This window comes from Heliangelus exortis, chromosome 2 (genome assembly GCF_036169615.1).
Source record: "Heliangelus exortis chromosome 2, bHelExo1.hap1, whole genome shotgun sequence".
Taxonomy (NCBI): Eukaryota; Metazoa; Chordata; class Aves; order Apodiformes; family Trochilidae; genus Heliangelus; species Heliangelus exortis.
In genome coordinates, this window is record NC_092423.1 from 91,002,741 (window position 1) to 91,024,407 (window position 21,667).

Genomic DNA, 21,667 nt, shown 5'->3' on the forward strand with positions numbered 1-21,667 from the left:
CAGTCATGCACTGCTGGTGCTCCTCTGTCAGATACTGACAGAACATGCATCAGGGAAAAGTCATGTGGCAGATGCCAGGGACTTGGCTACTTAGCTGCCTGCTCCTGTTGTGCTCCCAACAACTCTCCAGAAAGCCCTGGTGGGACTCTGTGCTTGGGTAAGAGGCATTTTGCAACTTCATTTCCAAATTCCCTCCAGCTGAGATGAAATGTCCTCAACACTCTTGGAGTACTTTCCCTGTTTTGCTTTGAGGTAAAAGGAATTTCCTCAGTTCTTCTGCTGCATCCCCTCACACACAGCTTTGAGGGTTTTTACATGGTCAGCAATGTGGTTTCCCCTCCTCAAGCCCAAGTCTGCCTGCAAAAATCCAGCAGGATCACTGGGACTCTTAAAAACTAGAGTGTGGCCAACAAAATTTATATTTAAGCTTGTGGCAGAGCATCAAAAGCCTCTGAGACAGGGAAAGAAGAAAGTTGAGGGGAAAGCTTCAGGCATCCCTCAGAGCCATTTCCTTTACTATCCCTCATGGCCTTTTCCATGTGGGCTGAAAAGCTGAACACATCCCTGCTTTGTTGAGCTCAAGCTCTGATAGGATTCTGGTGAGGTTTAAACCACCACCCAAGAAGCAACTCCCACGTGCAGTTGAAGAAGAGTTGACAGAGGTGCCAAAAGGTGTGAATTTAGGCAAAAAGTGGTGGCATGGCATATGTTGCTGGCCTCTGGCAGCAGGCTGGTGGGTACAGTCTCTGTTTTTGCTTCTTCCCGCTTTTTCAGGCTCCTGCTGCAGGGAATGTCCCGGGAGCCTGAGACTGGGATAATGAAGGAGAGTCTTGGCTTTCCAGAAGAATAATAACAGAATCATCACAGTAAAAAAACAGATGTAGTGCTTTGGGCTGCATTGCAGAACAAACCAGCAGATGTGGTAGCCTAGAGGCTTTGGACCCAGGAGGCATGAAAGCAAGAATCCTACAGCTTCTTTTAAAAAGAAAAAAATGAAGAAAAGATGGGGTGGGAAGTACAGAGGATAGAGGGGGAAAATAGAGATTTCATAGGTTTTAATGCCAGCTGCTTGATCTTGTGTGGCCTGATTTATGCCAGGTGTTGGCAGCAGCACTTCTGGATCCCACCAGCAGGAAAGTGAAAGTGGTGGCCTGGGAAAGCACATGCTAAATTTTGTAGTCAGCAAGCAGGAAGGAGTCAGAAATGTGCTATAATTTGTATGAACCTAAAAATAACACCTGCAAGATACTTTCAAAATGAGGCAAGTTCTAGCTTTTAAAACAGAGCTATGTGAATGTCAGGCTCATAGATCTTCCATACATGTAAAAAGAAACCCTTGCAGAAAAGGTAACATCTCTGCATTATGCAGAAATGGTTACAGAAATTCTAGAACAAGCCTCTAAATGCCATCCTGTCATGGCATCAGTCATTTAAGGTCCTTGTAGTGTGCCATGCTTATAAGCATTTTATGCCTTATGATAAAAATGGAAGTATCTATTGATTTGTTTATAATCTTCCATATAGCCCAAACACAAGCAGATCACTCTCAGCTTAATGACCAGGAAATGTCCCTTTTAATGCCCATGTTCATATTCACATTTACTCATCAGGAAAGAGTAAACAGTTGCCTTTGACAATCTCACTAATTAGGTCTTCAGCACACAACTGAGTTATCGTGGAGCTTTGGCAAGCACCGTGTGTCATCTGAGCCATCGTGTGCCTCCCCTTCATTTGCAGGAAAGCATGGAAAAATGGATTGGCCTGAACCCCATGTCCATCCCTGGGTTTCCCAATGATCTGGTTGGTGTGTCTGAAGAAGCTGCTGCTCTTCCCCTAAGCCGCAGCGACTCGCTGCCCTCTCTCTGTCTGCCAGATGAACCAGGGCTCATCTTAACCACAGGTGCTACATTCCTCCCTTGCAAGTACTCTTCCAAAATAAGATTGGTAATTTTGAACATAAAGTTATGTGCTCTCAGCATCCATAACAGGACCTTTTCCCTGTTAAGGCTGAGCAGGTTGAAATAATTTGATCTTCAGAGCCACGTTGCTGCGGAGAGTAAGGACCCCAGACCAGGCCTCTCTGAGACTGGGGCAGACACCCATTCCCAGCCATGCTGTCTCATAGTAATAGCTCTCCTGGACTGTGATGTCTCCATCAAATCAAATCAAATAATTTTTTTCCTGAAACAGCTCATCCAGAGGGATACCAGAGGATGCCAGAAATGCAGCCTGAGGATTTGTCTGCACTGTGTGTGCCATTGCTCTGACCATTTTTCTTGGCCAGAGACATCCTTTCTTGTTCTCCCATCACTCATGCAAAGTTCCCAGCAGAGCAACAGTGTGTTTTTTATGGACAACAGCAAATTTGAAGGAACAAACCCAAGAGGAAGGGCAATGCCTGAAGCCAGCATAAAGCCTGAGCATATAGCAAGTAGGTAGCAGGATACGTTGCTGTGGGACAAACTTTTAAAAATTGGTAGTTTCCACCAAAGTAAGAGAGGGCAGAGAAATGATTTTACCTCAGGAAGCCCATGGAAGCTCCCTGTAAATGTGTCTTGGCATCAGGTAAATGGTTCCTTTATTTGTTCTCATAATGGTATGGTTTTTATTCCCCTTTTCCCATGTGCAAATCTTCCTTAAAATGACGCACAGTTCTCTGTGGAATTACTGCAAATACAGGTGGCAGAAAATGAGAGCTTTTCATTAGCAGTCAGTGTAGCCTTCATGCAAAAATTACTCTTATAGTTACTTTAACCTATGTAATTACACAACAAAGCTCTTTAAATATCTCCCTACATAACAGTAGCTTTCTATTTCAAATCAGGTCAATGTAAGAGCAACCCAGCCATTTTTAGAGATAATAGCTGTAATTAAGGTGTTTCTCATTATGGGTTCCTATTATAATGCAGCAGATGATTCTCTAATAGTCTTGTTGGCCACATTAATCACAAATGTTTTCATTAATATTGACACTGTTCTCTTGCCACACAAACAGAAAAGCAGATTAATCAAAATATTGTGTTGGTTTCCTATGCTCTAAGTCCTTTTTTGGGGCTGATGTTCGATTCTTAGCTTTCAGTAGGAATAAAAAGTGGTCTTCAGAAGACATGCAGGCAGGTTCACCCGTGTTGTTTAAAGCAGTTTTATGAGAATAAATGGAGAGAAATTTTTTACTGAAGATGAAGCACTGACAAAGCTGAAATGTTACCCTTTGCAAACATTTCACCTGGTTCCAGTTTGGGTGTCCGTAATGTGAGACTGATGGAGTGTGTTCAGACTGGGGAGAGTGAGGCAAGGTTGTGTATTTCCATTCATTTTATTCTGTGGAAAAAAATTGCACAAATCAAGGGATGAGCTGGCACATAAGCAATTAGGGATTGTGAGGCTTGCTCAGGAAATTTGGCATCCCTGTGGCAGATCTCCATGGTGATGGCTTGGGATGAACAAGCAGCTTGTTGAGGTTCAAATGGTGGGAAAAGAGATTGTGCCTTTATACCATCATTTCTAGTAAAACCATTGAACTTAAAGGAGGGATGGATTTGAGCTAAAAACCCTGTAAATATTAATTTTTCATGGGTAACTGTTCTACACAGTCAACTGAACCTGTCAGAGGCAGCTTCTCCTGAACAAAGTTGTCATGGCAAGTCATCCAGAAAAAAAGCTATGTCAAGTGCCAAAAATGAGAAGGGCTGAGATGAGCAGGGAGCAGGAACAGAGAGAAGGGCATGATCTCACAGCAAAGAGGAAGGCAAAGGAAGAGCTTTGTTTTGAAGGAAATTCACACATTGATTTCCCAATCCAGCAGTTAGCCAGTAAAAAAAAAAACAAAACCAAAAACCCCAAACAGATTTGAGAGTACTTTGCATAGGGACCACAATGCTTGTGGCAGCTAAATATCTTTTGGAAGTGTATCAATTAAGTGTGAGAATGTAAGTCAGTAAAAATTTGTTTCAGTATATTTGTGTATTATGAAGAAATAGAACACTGGGGAACCCTTAATCCCAGTTTTCCAGATAAAAACACAAAATTATGAAGGGAAAATACCTTAACAAACATTTTCCACTCATTTTTAGCATATAAATGCTAGTTACCAAGATGCAGGCTCCTAAGCAATATGATAGTAAAACAGTTTTGTTGGCATAGGTTGTACTGATTGAACAACCCCAAACTTTCCTTGCATATCTTCTATATATTTACAGCAAAGAAGGCATGATGGTGTACAAATGTTTTTAGTTTTGTAGGCAAGATGTTTTCATAAAATTAATGCAAAACTGGTATTTTTCTTTTCGTGTAATCATTCAGATGTGAAAAAGTATCTCATGCTTTGGTACATAAGAGACTCCGCACTGCACATCATTAAAACACACTTCAAATTTGGAATTTGCCCAGTAGCTATGTTTCATCAAAACCTATTGCTTATCTATATATCTACAGAAGCTTAAAGGGATGAACTCACCCTGGGACCAAAGAGCCTTACAGTTCATTCATTATTGAAGTGCTTTAAACAGTGATTTAAAAAAAAAACCTTAAATCTCTGCAAGCAAGGAACACATCTTCTCCGTGGGAAGTCTCAAAATGCCTGCCTCCTGCAATAACATTGATAATTGCCTTGCTGACCTTTGTAACGTGGGCTCAGATCCCACTGCATCCCCTGACATTTTGTTTTGCTTATAGGGGACCTGCAGCTCACTTGGGCTGGAGCCCTGCTGGGGTATGGCTCTCCCCTGTGCTCCCTGCAAACAAGAGAGCACACAGGGCTGTTCTGCCCTGTAGTCACTGCTCTGGACAGAAAAAAATGTCCTCATGGGAATACAGAACTAAATTTGACAAACAAACAAACAAAGAAAACCAAACATTAAAAATCCCATATCTCTTCTTCTCTTCTGACTGCTCTATATAAACTTTTCTTCATCTACCCCCAGTTCCTTTTTGCCAATGTTTTGAAAATGCTCCTGTAATGTCATTGAAGACCACGCACTCATTTATCTCAAGCTAATAAACCCCGTTGTGTGAGCTCGCAGAGAGGAAGGCTTCAGCAAACAGTATTTAAAAAAAATAATAAAATCACAAATTTGTACAACAGAAGAAAATACACTCTGAGATTAACATTTCAAAATGGTTGGGTTTAGGAGATATAAGAAGCATAAGGTTTCAATAAAGATGGAGGAAACCTTGTAAAATTGCTGACATAAGAACTGTGGTTGTATACAGTCTTTAAAATATTAATTTTAGATTAAAAGTTGTATTTTTGGTGAGGTAGGGATGGATATTTTTTAATTTTTACTTTAATAAATGATTAAAAGTTCTACTGATATCAGTATGCTTAAACAGAGGTGAAACAGAATAGACCTGTTACCAGGTCATTTCTCTGCTGGTTTTCTATCTGCTGTCACACACTCCTGAGCACAACTCTTCCTTCCATTGGGAGCAAGTAGCCATGAGTAAAAGTACATCCTTGATGGCTTTTGGGGGCTGCAGCTAAGGTCTTATTCCTTGCTTATAGGTTTTATGAACCATTGCAAAGCTCTGTTTCTTCTGGTTGTGATTTGTATTGCTGCCAGAGTGATAAAAAGCTGTTTTGGAGTTTAAAATCCTTGTTCTGTGCTGGGGTGAAACATTCACTTCGTATTTGTTTGGTCTGTGACCTTATCAGTGAAAATCCCAAGTTGTGTATGTTCTTGAGAGCTTTACTGAATCAGAATCTTAATCTCTGTGTTGCCTGAATTAATTTCAACTTGAAATTAATCAATTAATTTCTGATTAATATTTACAAATTAATAAAATTAGTATAAAATTAGTGTTTCACTATATTACCTTGTGCAAAGAGCAAAACCAGAATGACACTTGTAGTGTTAAGTGTGGGTCTCTCATCTGCTGGAGAAGAAAATGCTGAAATGCACGGGAGTTTTGCCAACAACCTTTCATCTGCAGTTTTCTCGTTGGAAATGAGGAATTATTTGAGCAGGATAGGAGAGGTGTGGCACTCTCTGAAGATGCAGTCAAAGCCTTTGGAATATGGAAATATGTGGCAGAAATGCTGCTGTTGCTGTTAGGCTTCAGGATTACACTCAAATCTCGGGAGTGATTTTAGCTTTAAATTCAAAGAAGTTAACAAATATTTACTAACTCTTATGGATTAAAAAAAAAGAAAAAGGAAAAAAGCATGTGCTTAAGCTCTTTGCTCTCATTAGACTTCTGCCCTTTCAGTTTTTCAGTTTATGGAAACCTTGTACATTGTTTCAGTTTGAGCTGGAAGAAAGACTTCTTCAGAAGTGATGGGACTCCTTGGCTTCATCCTGGAGGTGGTATTCCTGTGCTGTGTGTTTTCCCCATGAGAAGGATCTACCGTATTTCACTTCCTGGCAGACTGAAACCCCACAGCTGAGAGGCATCACGGAACCTCTTGCCATTTGGTCTGTTTTACATGAAATGGCTCCTACGTAAGGTCTGCCAGCCTGTGGCAGATGGCTTTCTGCACGTAACACATGAACTCCAAGCGTACTGAATTTCTGTTACTGCCACTCTTTATTTCTGCACAAATACACTGCCATCCATCCAATGTTTTGAAAGCACAAACAAAGCACGATGCTCACCAAACTAATGACTTCACACACAAGGTGGCCACCAGGAAAACCTAGGAGCTGCATGCTGAGGGCACTGGTGGGACATTTTCCAGGAGATTCTTGTCCCCACCCAAGGGGATGGGGCAGGCCAGCATTTTGTGGGGGGAGGAGGAGAACAGCAACCCCTTTTCTGAGCTGCTGCTCTGCTTGTGGGCAGAGACATTGTTAAGGGGACCCAGCGGTGGTGGTGGTGGCAAGCAAACACCACAAAGGGAGTGTTGGAGCAGGGAGGCCCTCACTGGGCATCCCCCTCTGCCACCTCTTCCTGCAGCCCCTTGCCAGCCTGGCAGCTCCATGCCCTTGCTCCCCACCACTCCTGTGGCACCACAGAAACACTTCTACAAGGAGCAGCAGGCAAATCTCACAAGGGAAACACAACCACAAGCACTGTCCCAGCTACGGGTTTATTTTAAGCCCAAGACACAAAGCCAGCTCAGATTTCTGAATTTTCCCATCCTTGTTGACATCGCAGTGGTTGAGCAGGATCTGGCGGAACTTGTCCAGGTCCACCCCGCTAATGCTAGGCTGTGGGCAAAGGAAAAAAATGGTTCTGAAAGAGAAAACAGCTCTGGGTTTCCCCAGCCTTGTAAAATATTAGTGGCAGGGAAACCCACCCAAGGGGGAGTGACTGAACGGGACAGTTCCATGTCAGCTCATATCCAGTGGGAAAATGAACAGGGAATGGGGAAGGGGGACCCTGAAAAGCCAGAAGGGATTTGGTTAAGAGTATGGGACTGTGAGCAACTGCAAGAAAATGTAACATGATTTTTGTGCTCAGTCAAGGCCATCAGTATGTGATCTGTATCAACAAAAGTCTGTAGAAAGGTATGCAATAAAAATCATTACATTACTGGTCTTGTGCCTTTGTCTGGTTTCCTGTCAAGCCTGCTACATGAGAAGCAATGTGGCATTTCTGTTGGCAGGCTGCTATTTTACAGGCTAGTCAGCAGCTTCAAAATACCTTTAGCAGATAAAATGAATGCTAAGTGTCATTTCTAGGCTACATTATCTCTGTGTGCTTTTAATGCTCTGAGGCTTCCCCTTCTTCCCACTTCCTCAGGAGATCAAATTCACACACTGAGCTTGCGGTGCCCAAGGGAGATGAAGATGAAGCCCCTGAGGGAAAGTGCAGCTTTCACTGCTTTGGACATACACGAGCAGAGCACAGATCCAACCTCCTGCCCATCTTCACACCATTCCCCATATTGCATCCTGGCCATAACACACCCATGCAGCCCTCAGCATGCAGCTGCAGTTTCTGTTCTTTGCTAAATGGATACGGGAGCAAAGGCATTCCTGTGTCAGGTCACACTGAGTGGAAACGTAACAGCTCAGGCCCAAAGGGAGCCAAAGATCAGACTACATTTGCATCAAAAGCTCTATCTTGGGCTGCATCTGATAACTCTGGGTAATGCAGTCCAGATGGGCTCTGCTGTCTGTAAGAAGCAGGTGGCACACTGAGCATGGTGTTCTTGATTAGAGGTAGAGCTCAAGTAATTTTGAAGTGTAGCCCTGTGATGAGCCAACAAACCATGAGGTCCTGCTGATGAGGACCATATCCCCAGTGAAAACAGGATAAAGAATGTCTGATGATGAATCCATATCAACACAGTTTGTGATGCTGAATGGACCTTTCTTGAATACAGTTGCTGAGTGAAGGTCTACTAATTTGTCAGGCAGAATTTCTGGGACAGAGTGAAATGTTCTACAGTGAAATGTTGTGCCCGTGACTTTCATTTCTGCCACCGATCTAAGTAAGATTTGACTCTGTGATCTCCCTACCCTCTCTGTTTAGATAACTACCAAAATGAACACCTTCTTCTCAGAAATATAGGGTATTAAAAGATATAAAGAGCTACCTTGACCAGTTCCATCATGTCTTTGACAAACCCATCCACTTCTGGGCCTTCAAGTGCTCCTGTTTTACTCTGAAATATGGAAGAAACACAAAAATGCTGCAGTAAGTAAAAAAATACGTTTAATAGTTGGTAGGTTCACACAGTCAACCAGCTCTAAGATCTCTTCCTTTTTCTCTAATTGTCTCCTCTAATCAAATGGTAACAACATCTCCCACCATTCTGTGAGGCTTGCTGGTCACCACCCTTAGCAAGCTGTGTGTCTGTCAGCAGTGTCACTGAACTGCTGTGAGGAAGTGGTGAGGTGGTTTTGTCCAAAACCCCTAAATAACTCTCCGTTCAGTACTGGAAGGGGTTTTATTTTTCAAGCTGGTGCTGGGACAGGTCCCAAACTGTCAGACATTGAAAGACCTAAAGCCACCAGCCCCTCTACAGCCCTTGTGTCCCCTACAGAGTGATGTGGCAGTGCTGGCCATCAAGATGGAGAAACTCAAAATGGATCCCTTACCACAAGGTCTCTGAGCATTGCTCCCCTCTGTCCCCACCTTACCATGGGTCCTTCTGGCCCATGGGCTGGGGTACAGCTGCATCTCCTGAGTGACCCCCACAGCACCCACATAGAGGAAGAAGTCTCTGTGATGTATGTTACATCTGCATCATTTAAAGACCATAAGGGAAAGGTTTCTGGGACTCACAACATCATAATGTTCAAAGATCTTCTCAAAATCTCTCCTCCTTTCCTCTGTGCTACAAGCCTGCATGCAGAGAGGATGAGAAAATAAAAAAAAAAGATTGAATTTTGTGCTTGGGTTATCTTAGAGAGATGGGACTGATGCATCAAAAAATAGCACTACTTACATCCATTTTAAATTGAAGAAGGAAATTTTCCTGGAGTGACAGAATCCTGAAAGGAAAGATTTAAATTATGATCTTTCATCTTTATCATCTGCACACAGACTATTACAAACTTTTCTGCTTTGTAAAGCAAAGAGATTTTAGATTATGAACCTTTAAAAAAGAAAATTGCCCACGGGGTTCTTTAGGGAGGGCTGTTACGGGAACACGTGCCTCCCCCCCTGTCTAATGGGGAATGGTGGGTACCCTTTGGCTCCCTGCAAATGAGTTTCTTATCACTATTTCTTCTCCCAGGGCACTTCTGGTGGTCCAGCTCAACAGAGGTGGTCAGGTTCTGAAGTGAGAACTACCAGACAACGATGCCTCAGAACTGGATTGCTGCACTGCATTAAAGGGAAGAGTAATTTATCTCTCTCTGTTGGTGGTTGTAAAAGTGAAGGGCAAAGTAATACTGGCCTGAGCATCAAGACAAGCCAAATTCCTCTCCTTTCCCCTCCTCCCTCCCACAGCCCCTCATGACATTGATAAAAGCTTTTCTCTCCCCAGACTCCAAGGGCTTTAGAGCCTGTGACACGGAGCATGCTGAGCACATGGGGGGCTTGAGGGGTGAAAGTGTTTTCAAAGCAGAGGGGGGGGGTCTCAGTTTCTCCGGGTAGTGGGGCAGTAAGGAACAGTATTTAAGAGGAAAACACAGCAACAATGCCCTTTATTCTCCATTCTGCCCTTATTTCTCTCTGCAAATATCCAGTGGCTGAAGTGAACCACGCCATGCACTGCAATTATTTGTGCTGGCATTCACTGTGATCCCAAGCAGAAAGAAAAAGTGGGAAATCAGTGTCTGTCTCCTCTCATCCCCTGAACCAGTGTTTTAAGACTGCACATTTAACATCCTATCTAGTCATTTCATATGCAGACAGAAGCACACTCTGTTGGCATGCAGTAGTGAAAATCATAAAAGCCTCTCATAAAAGAGACAAAGGCCAGTGACTGAGTCCCCAGCTTCACTCACAAATGTCTTCACCTTGTCTCCCCAAATCTTTTCTTTCCACTACTGGCAAACTCCTTTGTGGTGGCACTTTTATTCCTCAAACAAGCAGCAAAAACTCTTTGCAGTCTCTGCCGTGCATGCTGATAAGAAATAAATGCACATCTGTGACCCTGCTGAAGAGGATTGCCAGTCTTCTGGAGAAACAGTGCCACTGGCTGCTTCATCACCTCTTGAAGAGCATCATGGACTATGCCAGAGAGGGCTGGTGAGTCTCAAACTGATCCTGGCATTGCTCAGTGTCATGGGCTCTAGTTTTTCAGATTATCGTGATGGAGATCTTGCATTAGAGACTCAGGATACCTACATCAGAGTACTGGTTTCATTTTGAAAGGAGGTAGCATTCAAATGCACATCCCCACAGGGAGATCAGCAATCTGCCATTAGGAGCTGAACCCCATCAATATTATGAAAGCTTACCTTGCTAGGTCATTGAGGTCCAGCCGTCCATCTTTGTTTTTGTCAAAGATTTTCATCTAAAAAAATCAAGAAAAGGATAAAATAGATAAGGCATGAGGAGAGCACATATCCAAAAAATCCAGTATATATTTTGCTCTGCCCTTTGCCCTCACCTCTGCATTCCTAAGGTGCTTTGTATGAAATCCAGGCAGGATGGCATCTTTTGCTAGCACCAAGTGCAAGGCTGGCACAAGAACAGAGCAAGACCCTCCTGCTTTCTGACAGCAAAAACCCAAGTAATCAAATACCAACACCACTTCCTTCCCACCTTGATAAAGACAGATCTCCAGCAAACACCTTAAAAACTAAATATTGGCCCCTGAAAAAAAATGCTGAAAAAGGAGAGGGGATTCCTAACACCTCCAGGTTTTCTTCATCCTTATCTTTGGCTGTTGCTGTGGCTACCAAGTGGCTGAGGTGCAAATGCCACCTGCTGACAGACACTCAGGTTGGGGTTTTACACTGCTAAAGCCAGCAGGCTTTGGTGGGCTTAAAACCTGATGTTGGAAAGCCTGAAGACCGGGAAGAAGATTCAGGCTGCCAGCATCAAGAGATCAATCTGTGCAAATACAAAAATCAGGCTTTCCTTAATATTATCTTTTCCTTAATACGATCTTTTCACTGAGTCACCACCAGATTTTTTTCACTTATTTATTTATCATGGTGCTGTGCTTTTCTGCAAGGCACAAATAAAATTCTGTTTCAGGGGAAAACGGAGAGATGTTTACTGCAAGAAGAAGTCATGGCTCCAGAAAAAAAAATGTATTCCAGGTTGTAGGGAGTGAAAAGATTAATATTTTACTAAGATGGGTTGCCATTCTTTAACAAATACTCAGTAATGGAATAGGCTTTACTCTTACATTCATGAATCTTGTTTAATTATTTAATAGTTCTCAGTAACCAGGTCACTACAAGTCTTTGGTGTAATTAATTGCACACTTGCTGGAGAATGTCTGTACCAGTCTTCATCTCATGAGGCTTAGAGGGAGAAGACCATCCTCTAAGACACAGTCTGACCCTGCAAGAGCTCTGGAGAGAGCTAGGGGAAGGTTCTGAAACCTTCCCAACAGTGAAACTGGGGCAGAACCCAAAATATTCTAAGATTCTGTGATTCTGTGTTCATGAGGACAGGTATCACCTGGGGAGCTGCCATTTCTCAGGGAGCTGGGGCATGAATTCTGTGCCTGTTTCTTTAGAGCTGCCTCATCCTGCCTCTTGCTGGGAGGGCAGGCATTTACACTGAAGACAGTGAGCATATGGTAACCCTTTATTGTACTGCCTTTAGATAAGATTCTGCAACAGGATTTTATTCCATGAATTATTCTGTGTGATTTTCACTGCTGAGGTTTGGGTAGGATTTTTGAAGAGCACTTTTTATAGGCTCGCTTTTCCTGCCACTGAAAGACAGCATAACATTCCTATGAATGCTTGAAGGCTCATATTGAGATCTTTGGAAGTCATATCCTGAGAGCCACATGGATGCTAAGTGTCACGAGGAAAGCCACTTTCATTTTTCAATGGCCTCTGCCAAGCATGGCATGAGGCTCTCCAGGACTGCTGTTCAGATCAGGGCAGCTCTGCCTGAAAGCATGGCCATGTCTTCTCTTCATGCAAAGATAAAATGTTCTTACCAAAGTGCACTAGAACTTACTACCTTTAGCACTCTTTGAACTTCAATCAGATTCTCCTACACACTTCTGAATCCCTGAAAGTGTTTTTTATTTCTTATCATTCTCTGCACATCTCAGAATTACTCCTGAGACTAAGAACCAGTGTTTCATCCCAGACTACACATTCAAACAGAGCCTCAGATTAGGTTTTCCCTCTGATGACTCAGAAAAGAAAACATATCAAGCTTTTGGGAGAAACTGAGCTCTGTGACCACAGGGTCCTCATGTCTGTACAAGCTCACTGATAAATGCCTATAAAGGCTGTGATGTCAGTTTCTGGGACCAGGACAGACCTGGTGGTTACCAATCCAAGAGGCAGACATAAGCCCAAGTTTCATCTCACATAGACCTGTCTGAGACAAGCCACAAGTTTCTCTTTCAGTGAAACATCTCAAGTCTCATCTCCTTTTCCACACAATAAATAAGCAAGCACTCTACCAAAGCTATTCTTGTGTTGGGACTTTGGGTGTCCTGCATGCTTCTTTGTGGAGCATGTTTTCATGGTTTCAAAGGTCAAAAACAGCCATGAGATGCTGAAGAGCCTTGTAAATGAAACAGAGCTTAATGAAACAGGTTAGACTACAGGTGATGGCTTAGGTTTGAAAAATCTTTCTGCTTTCATTTTCACTTTTCTGAGCTGGTGTCCATTTCTGAACCCTTTACAATATTACAGCAGTACCCATACCCCATTGAAACACTTTTAACTGTAGAGATAAATACGTTCCTAAGTGAAAGGCTTGATGAAAACCAGTATCCTCAGCCAATTTTCTTTGTTTGCACCCTATCTTTGAGTTTAACATTAAACTTCCAGTGGCTGACTATGTCTTCTTATAGCTAACCAGCTTCCCTCTCTGACCTCCCTTATTTAGCTCTGCTTTTGCAATAGCAAGGGAAAGTCTGTGTGCTTTCAATATTTTTGAGTTTTTCTATAATGAGTATCCTAAATGAAATTTTCAAACCCACACAATGTTTTGATTGTCCATACAAGTCAACAGAGGGAAACTAAAAGTCTGGAAAGCGAGGCTGAGCTAATTTTTGTTTAGTGACTGCCACATGAAAGATGAAAAGCATGGAAGGAAGATGGAATAATGTTCACTGAATTAGTTCAGGTACCACAGCTAATAAGATAGACCTAATCCTATTATCTGGACAACTGGAGCTCATGCATACCCACTACTTGGCAATCTTGGGCTGCAGTACTTGGGAAAAGCCTGGGGAAATGTTTATTAATTAAACTTTCAAACCTCAAGCATTGATCTGATTTGCTGTGTACATAAGTGCACAAAGAATGCCAGAGGGTACTCACTCCATGTGACAAAGCCTACATCGTGGGAGAAGCAGATACTTGAAATTATTATGAGATCGTTTCAATTTAAACTTTTGCTTTTACACACTATCTTGATACTTTAAACTTAATGGTGTTTCAGTTTATGCTCTTTTAAGGTATATTTATGCTGCCAGGATGATATGAAACCTCTCAGCACAGTTAAGGATAAGATCTGGCTTGTTTAAATACCACTCAGTTTAATAAAAGCTTTGCTGCATCCAGCAGCATGCTTTATAAAATGATGCATTTATTTTACTGTCAAGCCAAGCCGTGTTTTAAAGTATTTGCACAATCAACTCACCAACATTTTAATGGCAGAGTGCCAGGGAAGTCTTAATTCTATTTGTCTGAATGCAGTCCATCCACTCTGAGGCAGACAGAGCATAAATAAGAGCTGGGTTTGCAGAAAAGTTGTTACATTTCACTTTTTAAAATGCAAAATCAAAAGTGCCGTTGGCTTTGAATACAGCAAAAGGAAAAAATCTCTGTTTCCCCAGTCTGGTGTTGTAAAGAAAGCCACTGGAAGCACCAGGATATCACAAACACACATGTGCTTTGAAGAGATATATAAGATTATAAATTTGAATTATTTTCCATGACGGAGATAAGGAGAGAAGTAAACAACCAAGATAAGTAGGTCTATGATCAGTGGAGTCACTAAGGACTGTTTTTAAACCTCTGGCTACTGGCTTTCTGTGTTTAATAAAATATTTTATCCCTCAGGTGGGACACAGGAAGAGTTGGCTCTTGGCTGACTTCCTACTCTCTACAAACTATACCCTATAACCATAACTAAAATTGTCCAGGGAGGACCAAAGTTGTTGAGGGTGTCTATAGACAGGGACATACCCAAGCTGCAGGACTGTCTATGCGTGGTTGCCTTGGGGAAGGACGGGGACACAAAGGCTTCTGCAGAGCAACAGGGGAGCCCTGTGGCCAGCAAGTCACCCTCTGGACAAAGGCTCAGTGCTCTGCCTGACCAGATTGCTTTTGTAATCTAGACAAGTTGTTTATTGTAGGTTTTTTAAGAGTATTCTGGCTCCTAAAAGGCCAAGGTGTTACCTGCTGGGGCTTTCAATAGCTGGCAGGCTCCTGAGTTCTGTTGACTTTGGGCTTCCAAAATGAAGTTTGAGCTTAAATGGGATCTTCTGCTTCCCCTGGCTTACACCATAGCAAGTATTCTGCAAAACTGGAGGTGACAGCACTGCTGGGATCAAGTCCAGAAGGGACACAGAAGGCAGATTTCCCTCCATTGTGTTCATCAGCTGTAGGAGTCCTCTCTTCATCACATACAGCAAAACAAAAAGAGGAGTTGCACCCACCCAAAGTTAGGAGGAAGCTCTCTGGGGATGGTGGAGCTCCCATAGCAGTGTCTGGGGTTAGCAGATGTGATGGCTGCAGTGTCAGTGCATCACTAGAAATGCAGTGTCTTGGGTGTCACAGCATCCTTACAGAGCCACCTGGAAGGGATGCCAGCAGGGACCACAACTACCAGCAGGAGGAAAATTCCTTTAGTCAACCAGTCCTACCATATTTCCAGGGTGTTTGGAAGTTTGGTCAGTGTGTTAGCAAACATAACAAACTCTGCTTAGGCTTCTGTCAATACAACAGAGATTTGTCTTTCTTTTACTACATCATTTCTTTGGTGTCCATAAGAGACTTCATTAACACAGATAAGCTAGCTAGGCCAGTAAGGTTTTATAGGGCTAAGTCCCCTGGATTTTTTGTGCTCTGATTTTCATTTCCCTACACAAGTACCCTAGCATTGGCACTGAGCACAGACAGGCTTCCACAGACAAAGAAATGACCACCCTGAACCTCAAATACTGTCCTTGCAGAGAGGACAGGCAGTAGCCAAGAAAGCATCAGAAATCCCCCCACTGTACCCCCATTATGGTTGTCCATAATGCATAGGCACAGGCACAGACCATCTTCAGGGAAAGGTCAGCTTTTGCACTGAGAAGAGGAGCTCTCAGCTGCAGGCTGTGTGCTCAGGGCATGTAGCTCAGTTCCCCAGGGAAACCTTTGCAGGAAAGTACAGCAGAATCCTGGCATCATTATAGCTGGAAAGCTCTGTATTGACTTCTATGGGCTAAGATTTCATCCTCAGCCACCTCCATCTATTGACCTTCAAATGCTGTAGTTCATGACTAATACTTATTGAATTATAAGTCACTGCACTTACATTAACACCTCTTTAGAATTTCTGGTAGGCAAAGATAGTGTGCTACCTTAGGGGGAGTTTATCCTGTACTTTTTGCTAAAATACAATAATTAAAGGGTGCTTTTATGCTCAATCTGACCTTATCAACATCAGGCAGTGCAAAATATGAACGTCAGTGTTGCATGTATGACAGTTTCAGCAGTATTTATAACTTAATTTGCTGAAGTTTGCCTCAGTAATGAACTTTTCCTGCACATGACTTGCATACATTTGGGATTGCAAACTGTAAGTAGCATACTCCTAGTCAGGAAGCTATGAATTATCAGTGTTTCTATGAACAACGTAATAACATATGCCAAGATGAAAAAGGATTGAGAATTTTGTTCTTGCAGAAGAAAAAGAAGACAAATGCTTAATTTCATCAGAAGCTATGTCTTCAATCTGGTTCATATCCACTTACAATATTTTGCTCAAGTCTAGCTATGTGCATGCATAGGTACGGAAGCTGCCACTCACAGCAAAATGTTAACTACACATGTGGGCTGGATGTTCATGGGCTGAAACTTGACCAGAACACAGAAGCCTTATAGCAGTTTGTCTCCAGGGGCTGAGGGAAGGTGGGAAAGGACTGGGGAAGGTTGTTAGTACTGCTCTTGTCCTCCACAGCCTCCTTCTCATCATGGAGCAGTTAAGGGGCAAGCTTTCCTTTCTCCAGCTTGTGTTACTTCAGGAAGGCAGAATATTCACACCACGCTCCTAAAAACCTCCATTTTCAGCTATGTCTACCTTGTCTCCTGGACTGTCCCCCTTCACACACTGAAGGACCCTTGGAGCATCTCCTAATGGCATGGAGAGGCTTAGAGCCATACAGGTCTTTGCCTCTGCCTCCAAGCATCTGCTTCCTGCCAACCACTCCAGGAAAGATTACAAACCCCCAGATTGTTTTCAAGGGTTCAGAACTGCACATGTACTTTCTCGTGCAAGTGGGTGCATGTAAATAAATATTAATACACACTTAATGCAGATGTACATGTGGGCATGAAAGATAGCAAGAACTGTGCCTGAAAAGGAGCTTCCACAGCACAGAGTAGCTACTTTAATTCCCTCATGAAGAGTCTTGAGAATTCATGTGTTCTTCTTTTCTGTCTTTCCCCAGTGGCTCTAATACTCTTTGAGATTTGATTTAGCAGGCTCATGGGGATTCTGTGATGCCAACGTGTTTTATTTCCAAGGGTTCATCGCTTGCTCATCAAATCTCTGATCTGTATCAGTGGTCTCTGAAGAGTGCACGTCAAGGTCACAAGGAAACAGAATAGCCTCTTAAGAAATGGCTTCTAAGCAACCTGATAAAGTGATGTTTCTTTCTGAAGACAGGCAATCTTTCCCAAAAGAAATATCTTCTGCATCTTCCCAGCTTTTTTTAATGTGGTGTAAGATTATTCATGGCAGCAAGTGTTTAGCATGCCAGGTTGGCATGATACCTGCTTATACCTCTCACAATCTAAAGGTGCACATACCCAGTACAGAATCATGAATTGCTTATTTATTTATTTTTCTCCTCATGGCTAGGCTAGCTTTTTTAAAATTACTGTTTATATCTATTCCTCTTTATCTCCATCAACGGGAAGGGTCTAGAATCCTCTCAGTGTATCAGTAGCTGCTTAAGATGTATGCAGCAGGCTGTGGATGTATAAAAAAGGGGCAGAGATCTGTAAAGTCCTGTGGAGACAGATGGCTTTACACCTCCCTGGGACACAGCTTATTGCAGGGGAATGTTACTACAATGCCTCTTGAAAGCTGCAAATAGGATGGATGGGCCACCCCGAGAGACCCTGTAGCTGTTTGCAGCAGAAACAGGTCCTTGTCCTGAAGACCTTCTGCTCTAAATGGAGAAAAGGATAGGAACAAAGTGATAAGGGGAAAATACAGGCATTTCCACTCTGCAGTAAAGGGTTTGGTGCTGCTGGTTGCTAATGATACAACAGAAAGTTGTGAAAGCCTCAGCAATGAAATGTGAGACAATGAAATGTCTCCCTGTTTTCCCAGTCAGTGGTGATGGTGTCAGGGTCCCATCAGGACTCTGCACTTCAGCAGCTCCACACTCCCTGTGGAAAGCAGAGAAAGCAAAGAGCTCTCACTGCCCTGGGCCTTGACATCTTATTTTTGCTCTTAGCTCCTCTAGTCACTTCTCTCTGTTTAATCTGAAAGACTGAATCTTTTTTTCCTCCTTCTAATTTCACCCTCCTACTTCAGGTAAGTTTCATGCAATCACTTAGGGCAGTGTGTCTGCTACTACAGAGGTGCTGTCCATGTGGATACTTTGCCATGATGTACAGAAATCATATCCTCTATTTAACTGTAGGATATCACAGGGTAAGATTATGCATATTACAGTTTCACACTCTGCCTTAGCTGCTGGCATCAGGTGTGTTTGTAAACCTCCTTGATGTTCAGTTTATAGAAAAAAAATTCATAGGGCAAAAATAATGCTGCTATATTGTCATTTTCTAACAACCATTCACATCCCTGATTCTTTTGGCATTGTGGCTTTGCAAACTTTGTCCTCACAAGACAGATTGCATTTCAGATCATAGATTTGCCCTGATATACAAAGGATCCCTTTTCCAGATCAATTCTTATCCTGTAAAATAGAGACTAAACTGCCTCACCAAAGACACACAGCCAATCTATTTAAAAAGCAGAGAAACAGAAACCAGACCTGCTGGCTCTAAGCCCCAGGCTTCTTGATATCTACTGGCACTGGGGCAGCTGAAATCACAGATCTTTCTTGGGAAATTACCGGAAGGCAAAAGAAGTTGGGGGAAATGAATTGCCCAGTCTACAAGCTTCATATCACCTATTCCTCAGCACCCAGAGATTATGCACCAGGGAGAAACCTTAATGGAGCAGCATAAAAGTAGCATAAAAGCTATTTGCTACCTGCAAGCACTATGAAGATGGTTTCACTTCTAGCCCTATTTTATAGAGTTTTATTGCTTTCAAGCTCTGCCAGTTGGAAAATAATTTCTCTAGCTTGCATTCCTCTCCCTTCACTGTCCTATAAATATGGAAAAAATCTACAATCTTCTGTAATAGTACAGTTTTTCACCCCCTGCTGTGAAGGGTCACATTTCTAGGTGCAGATGCACCATGCATACGGGATTGAAAAGTACGTGGGCAGCCCCTTGGTTTGCTTGCATACCAAGCTATTATTTAGGTACAAACACAGATTTTGTTCCAGGAATCAATGCAATCCTGTCTGAATATCATATAGAAAATTGCAATGCTGGATGGCTGCTAGTGGAACTCAAATGATACCCTTGAGAATGACATCAGAAATGAGCTTTTTCATTCCTTTTCCTTTCTTCTTTTTTTTTTTTTTTTTTTTTTTCTTTAGATGGTTAGATATAATAAGTTGCTTTGAAATCCAGGTGACTGATGCTTAACTGACACCGAATATTATGTTGTTGATTGAAGGATAAAAACTATATTGTGATCAGACAAGGAAAGACTTGAAGCTTGCAACTTCCCAGCCTTTCAGGGAAGCAGCAGGGAGCCAACAATGGATACATCTGTGTCTTGGGAGCAAAATGATTTGCTAGGAGGGAGGGAAGGAAAGAGCTGGAGATTTGGCTTCAGATGAACATGCCTGGAAGGAGGCATCTCAGCTACAGTTTTTTAAATGGATTTAAGACTTGGTTTGCTTTGGTGTAAAGTCAAGCTATTTTCTCATCATGAACATTTCAATTCAAAGCAAAAATATGTGAAATTCTGTTCACAGCTGATGTCCAGTGCAGTGCAAAGAAGCAGCACAACTGTGCTAACTTTCCACAGAGCTCATTTAGGAGAAGATACTACACCTTTTAAGAGGGCATTTATGGCCCTGCAGAGAGAGACCCTGAAGGAAACTTTTAGGCAATACTAAAATCTAAACAGTGTTAACACTATCTTTTCTTACCATGGTATCAGTATATTCTTCTAGCTTTGCTTCAGCAATTGTCTTGTTGTGCTGCAAAAAGAGATCTCGCAGAAAATCCTGTTAAATTCAGTAAACAGCAGTAAAAAAAATTGATCCAAATTCAGTAGGATTACATGCACCTAATTTCACATTCCTGATCAGCACTAGTGCCTTTGGTTTCACATAAAATTCACATATTCTTATCTGAAACATATTTTTTTAAGAAACTTAAAAATAACCAAATTTCCCCAGAGCAGGCATACTGGAATAAGCCATAATTAACCCACAAAATAAACAAAAACTAATATAGGTGCTGCCAGACACTCAGGAGGACTACAAAGATGTCATGACACCATGCTGAGCAAAAATGAGATGGGTCAAAGCCCAATTAGAAATTAATCTGGCTACTGCTGAAAAAGATGATAAAAAATGTTTTTATAAATACAGTAGCAACAAAAGTAGGACTAGGGAGAATATATCTTGTTGTATGTGGGGGGAGATATACTGAGAAAGGATGAGGAAAAAGGCTGAGGAACTTAATGCTTTCTTTGTCTTTAGTAGTAAGATCAGTTGTTCTTTGGTTGTCCAGTCCCCTGAGATGGAATGGGGAGCAGGACAAAGCCCATAAGGCCTGGGGAAGAGTGGCTGGAAAACTGCTCAGTAGCAAAGTACTTGGGATATTGGTCAACAGCTGTCTGGACATGAGCCAGCAGTGTGTCCAGGTGGCCAAGAAGACAAACAGCATCCTGGCTTGTATGAGAAAGAGTGTGGCCAGCAGGGCTACGGAAATGATTGTGCCCCTGTACCGAGGGGCACTGGTGAAGTTTCACCTTGAGTACTGTGTTCAGCTTTGGGCTCCTCACTACAAGAAAAACACAGAGGTGTTTAAGTGAGTCAAGGGATGAGCAACGAAGCTGGTGAAAGATCTAGAGCACAAACCTTACAAGCAGCAGCTGAGGGAACTGGGGTTAGTAGCCTGTGGAAGTTTAGATTGGATATTAGGAAAAAAATATTCACCAAAAGGGTTGTCGGTCACTGGAACAGGCTGCCCAGGCATTTAGAAGACTTGTAGATGTGGTGCTTAGGAATATGGTTTAGAGGTGGACTTAGCAGCGTTATGTTAATGGTTGGATTTAATCTTAAGGGTCAGCTCCAACCTTAATGACTCTAGATAAAATTTCTTAGAATTCTATCCCTCCTGGCAGGCACCATGCAGCTGTGCCAAAAAGATGGGAGGTCCCAAGTCCTTAGACTTGCCACAAACAACCTGGAAATGCTGTTCATCAGCCACACAAAAAAACCCATCAAATTGGTAAAGCCGATGGAAAGTCTCACATTGATATCAGTGAGTTGTAGATCAAGCCCAAACAGACTTAAGTTAGCATAACTTACTTTGAGCTCACCAGCTGAAATAAATCCACTGCTATCAGCATCGTAACTGCGCCAGATCTGCAGGGACATAGATTGATGTGACAACATAAATATTGCACCTAATCACCTGCTTGGGTGATAGATTGGAAAGATTCAAACGAGGCCTTCCATACTGAGCAAGCTGTTGCATTATTTAATATCTAATTAAATGTAGATAAAACAAAATAAACTTTGAAGTCAATAGCTTTTACTTGCATTTGGATGCTGTACATGTGACGTGCTGCTATCACAAATTTAATGCAGACACGCTGCCTGTAAAAGGAAGAAAAGACTAAGAAA

The 21,667-nt window shown here is 42.3% G+C and overlaps 1 protein-coding gene across 1 annotated transcript in view; it reads right to left on the reverse strand.

Moving 5' to 3' along the window:
- Window positions 1–6,506: 6,506 nt before the first annotated feature.
- Window positions 6,507–21,667, reverse strand: part of SCGN (secretagogin, EF-hand calcium binding protein) — a 29,564-nt gene continuing 14,403 nt past the window's right edge. Inside the window, exons 5-11 of the mRNA XM_071736995.1 lie at window positions 21,350–21,406; window positions 19,958–20,035; window positions 10,800–10,855; window positions 9,338–9,383; window positions 9,175–9,234; window positions 8,483–8,551; window positions 6,507–7,148 (exon numbers count right to left, since the gene is read on the reverse strand). Coding sequence (XP_071593096.1) covers window positions 7,020–7,148; window positions 8,483–8,551; window positions 9,175–9,234; window positions 9,338–9,383; window positions 10,800–10,855; window positions 19,958–20,035; window positions 21,350–21,406 — 495 coding nt within the window. The 3' untranslated portion in view covers window positions 6,507–7,019. The remainder of the gene's footprint in view (window positions 7,149–8,482; window positions 8,552–9,174; window positions 9,235–9,337; window positions 9,384–10,799; window positions 10,856–19,957; window positions 20,036–21,349; window positions 21,407–21,667) is intronic.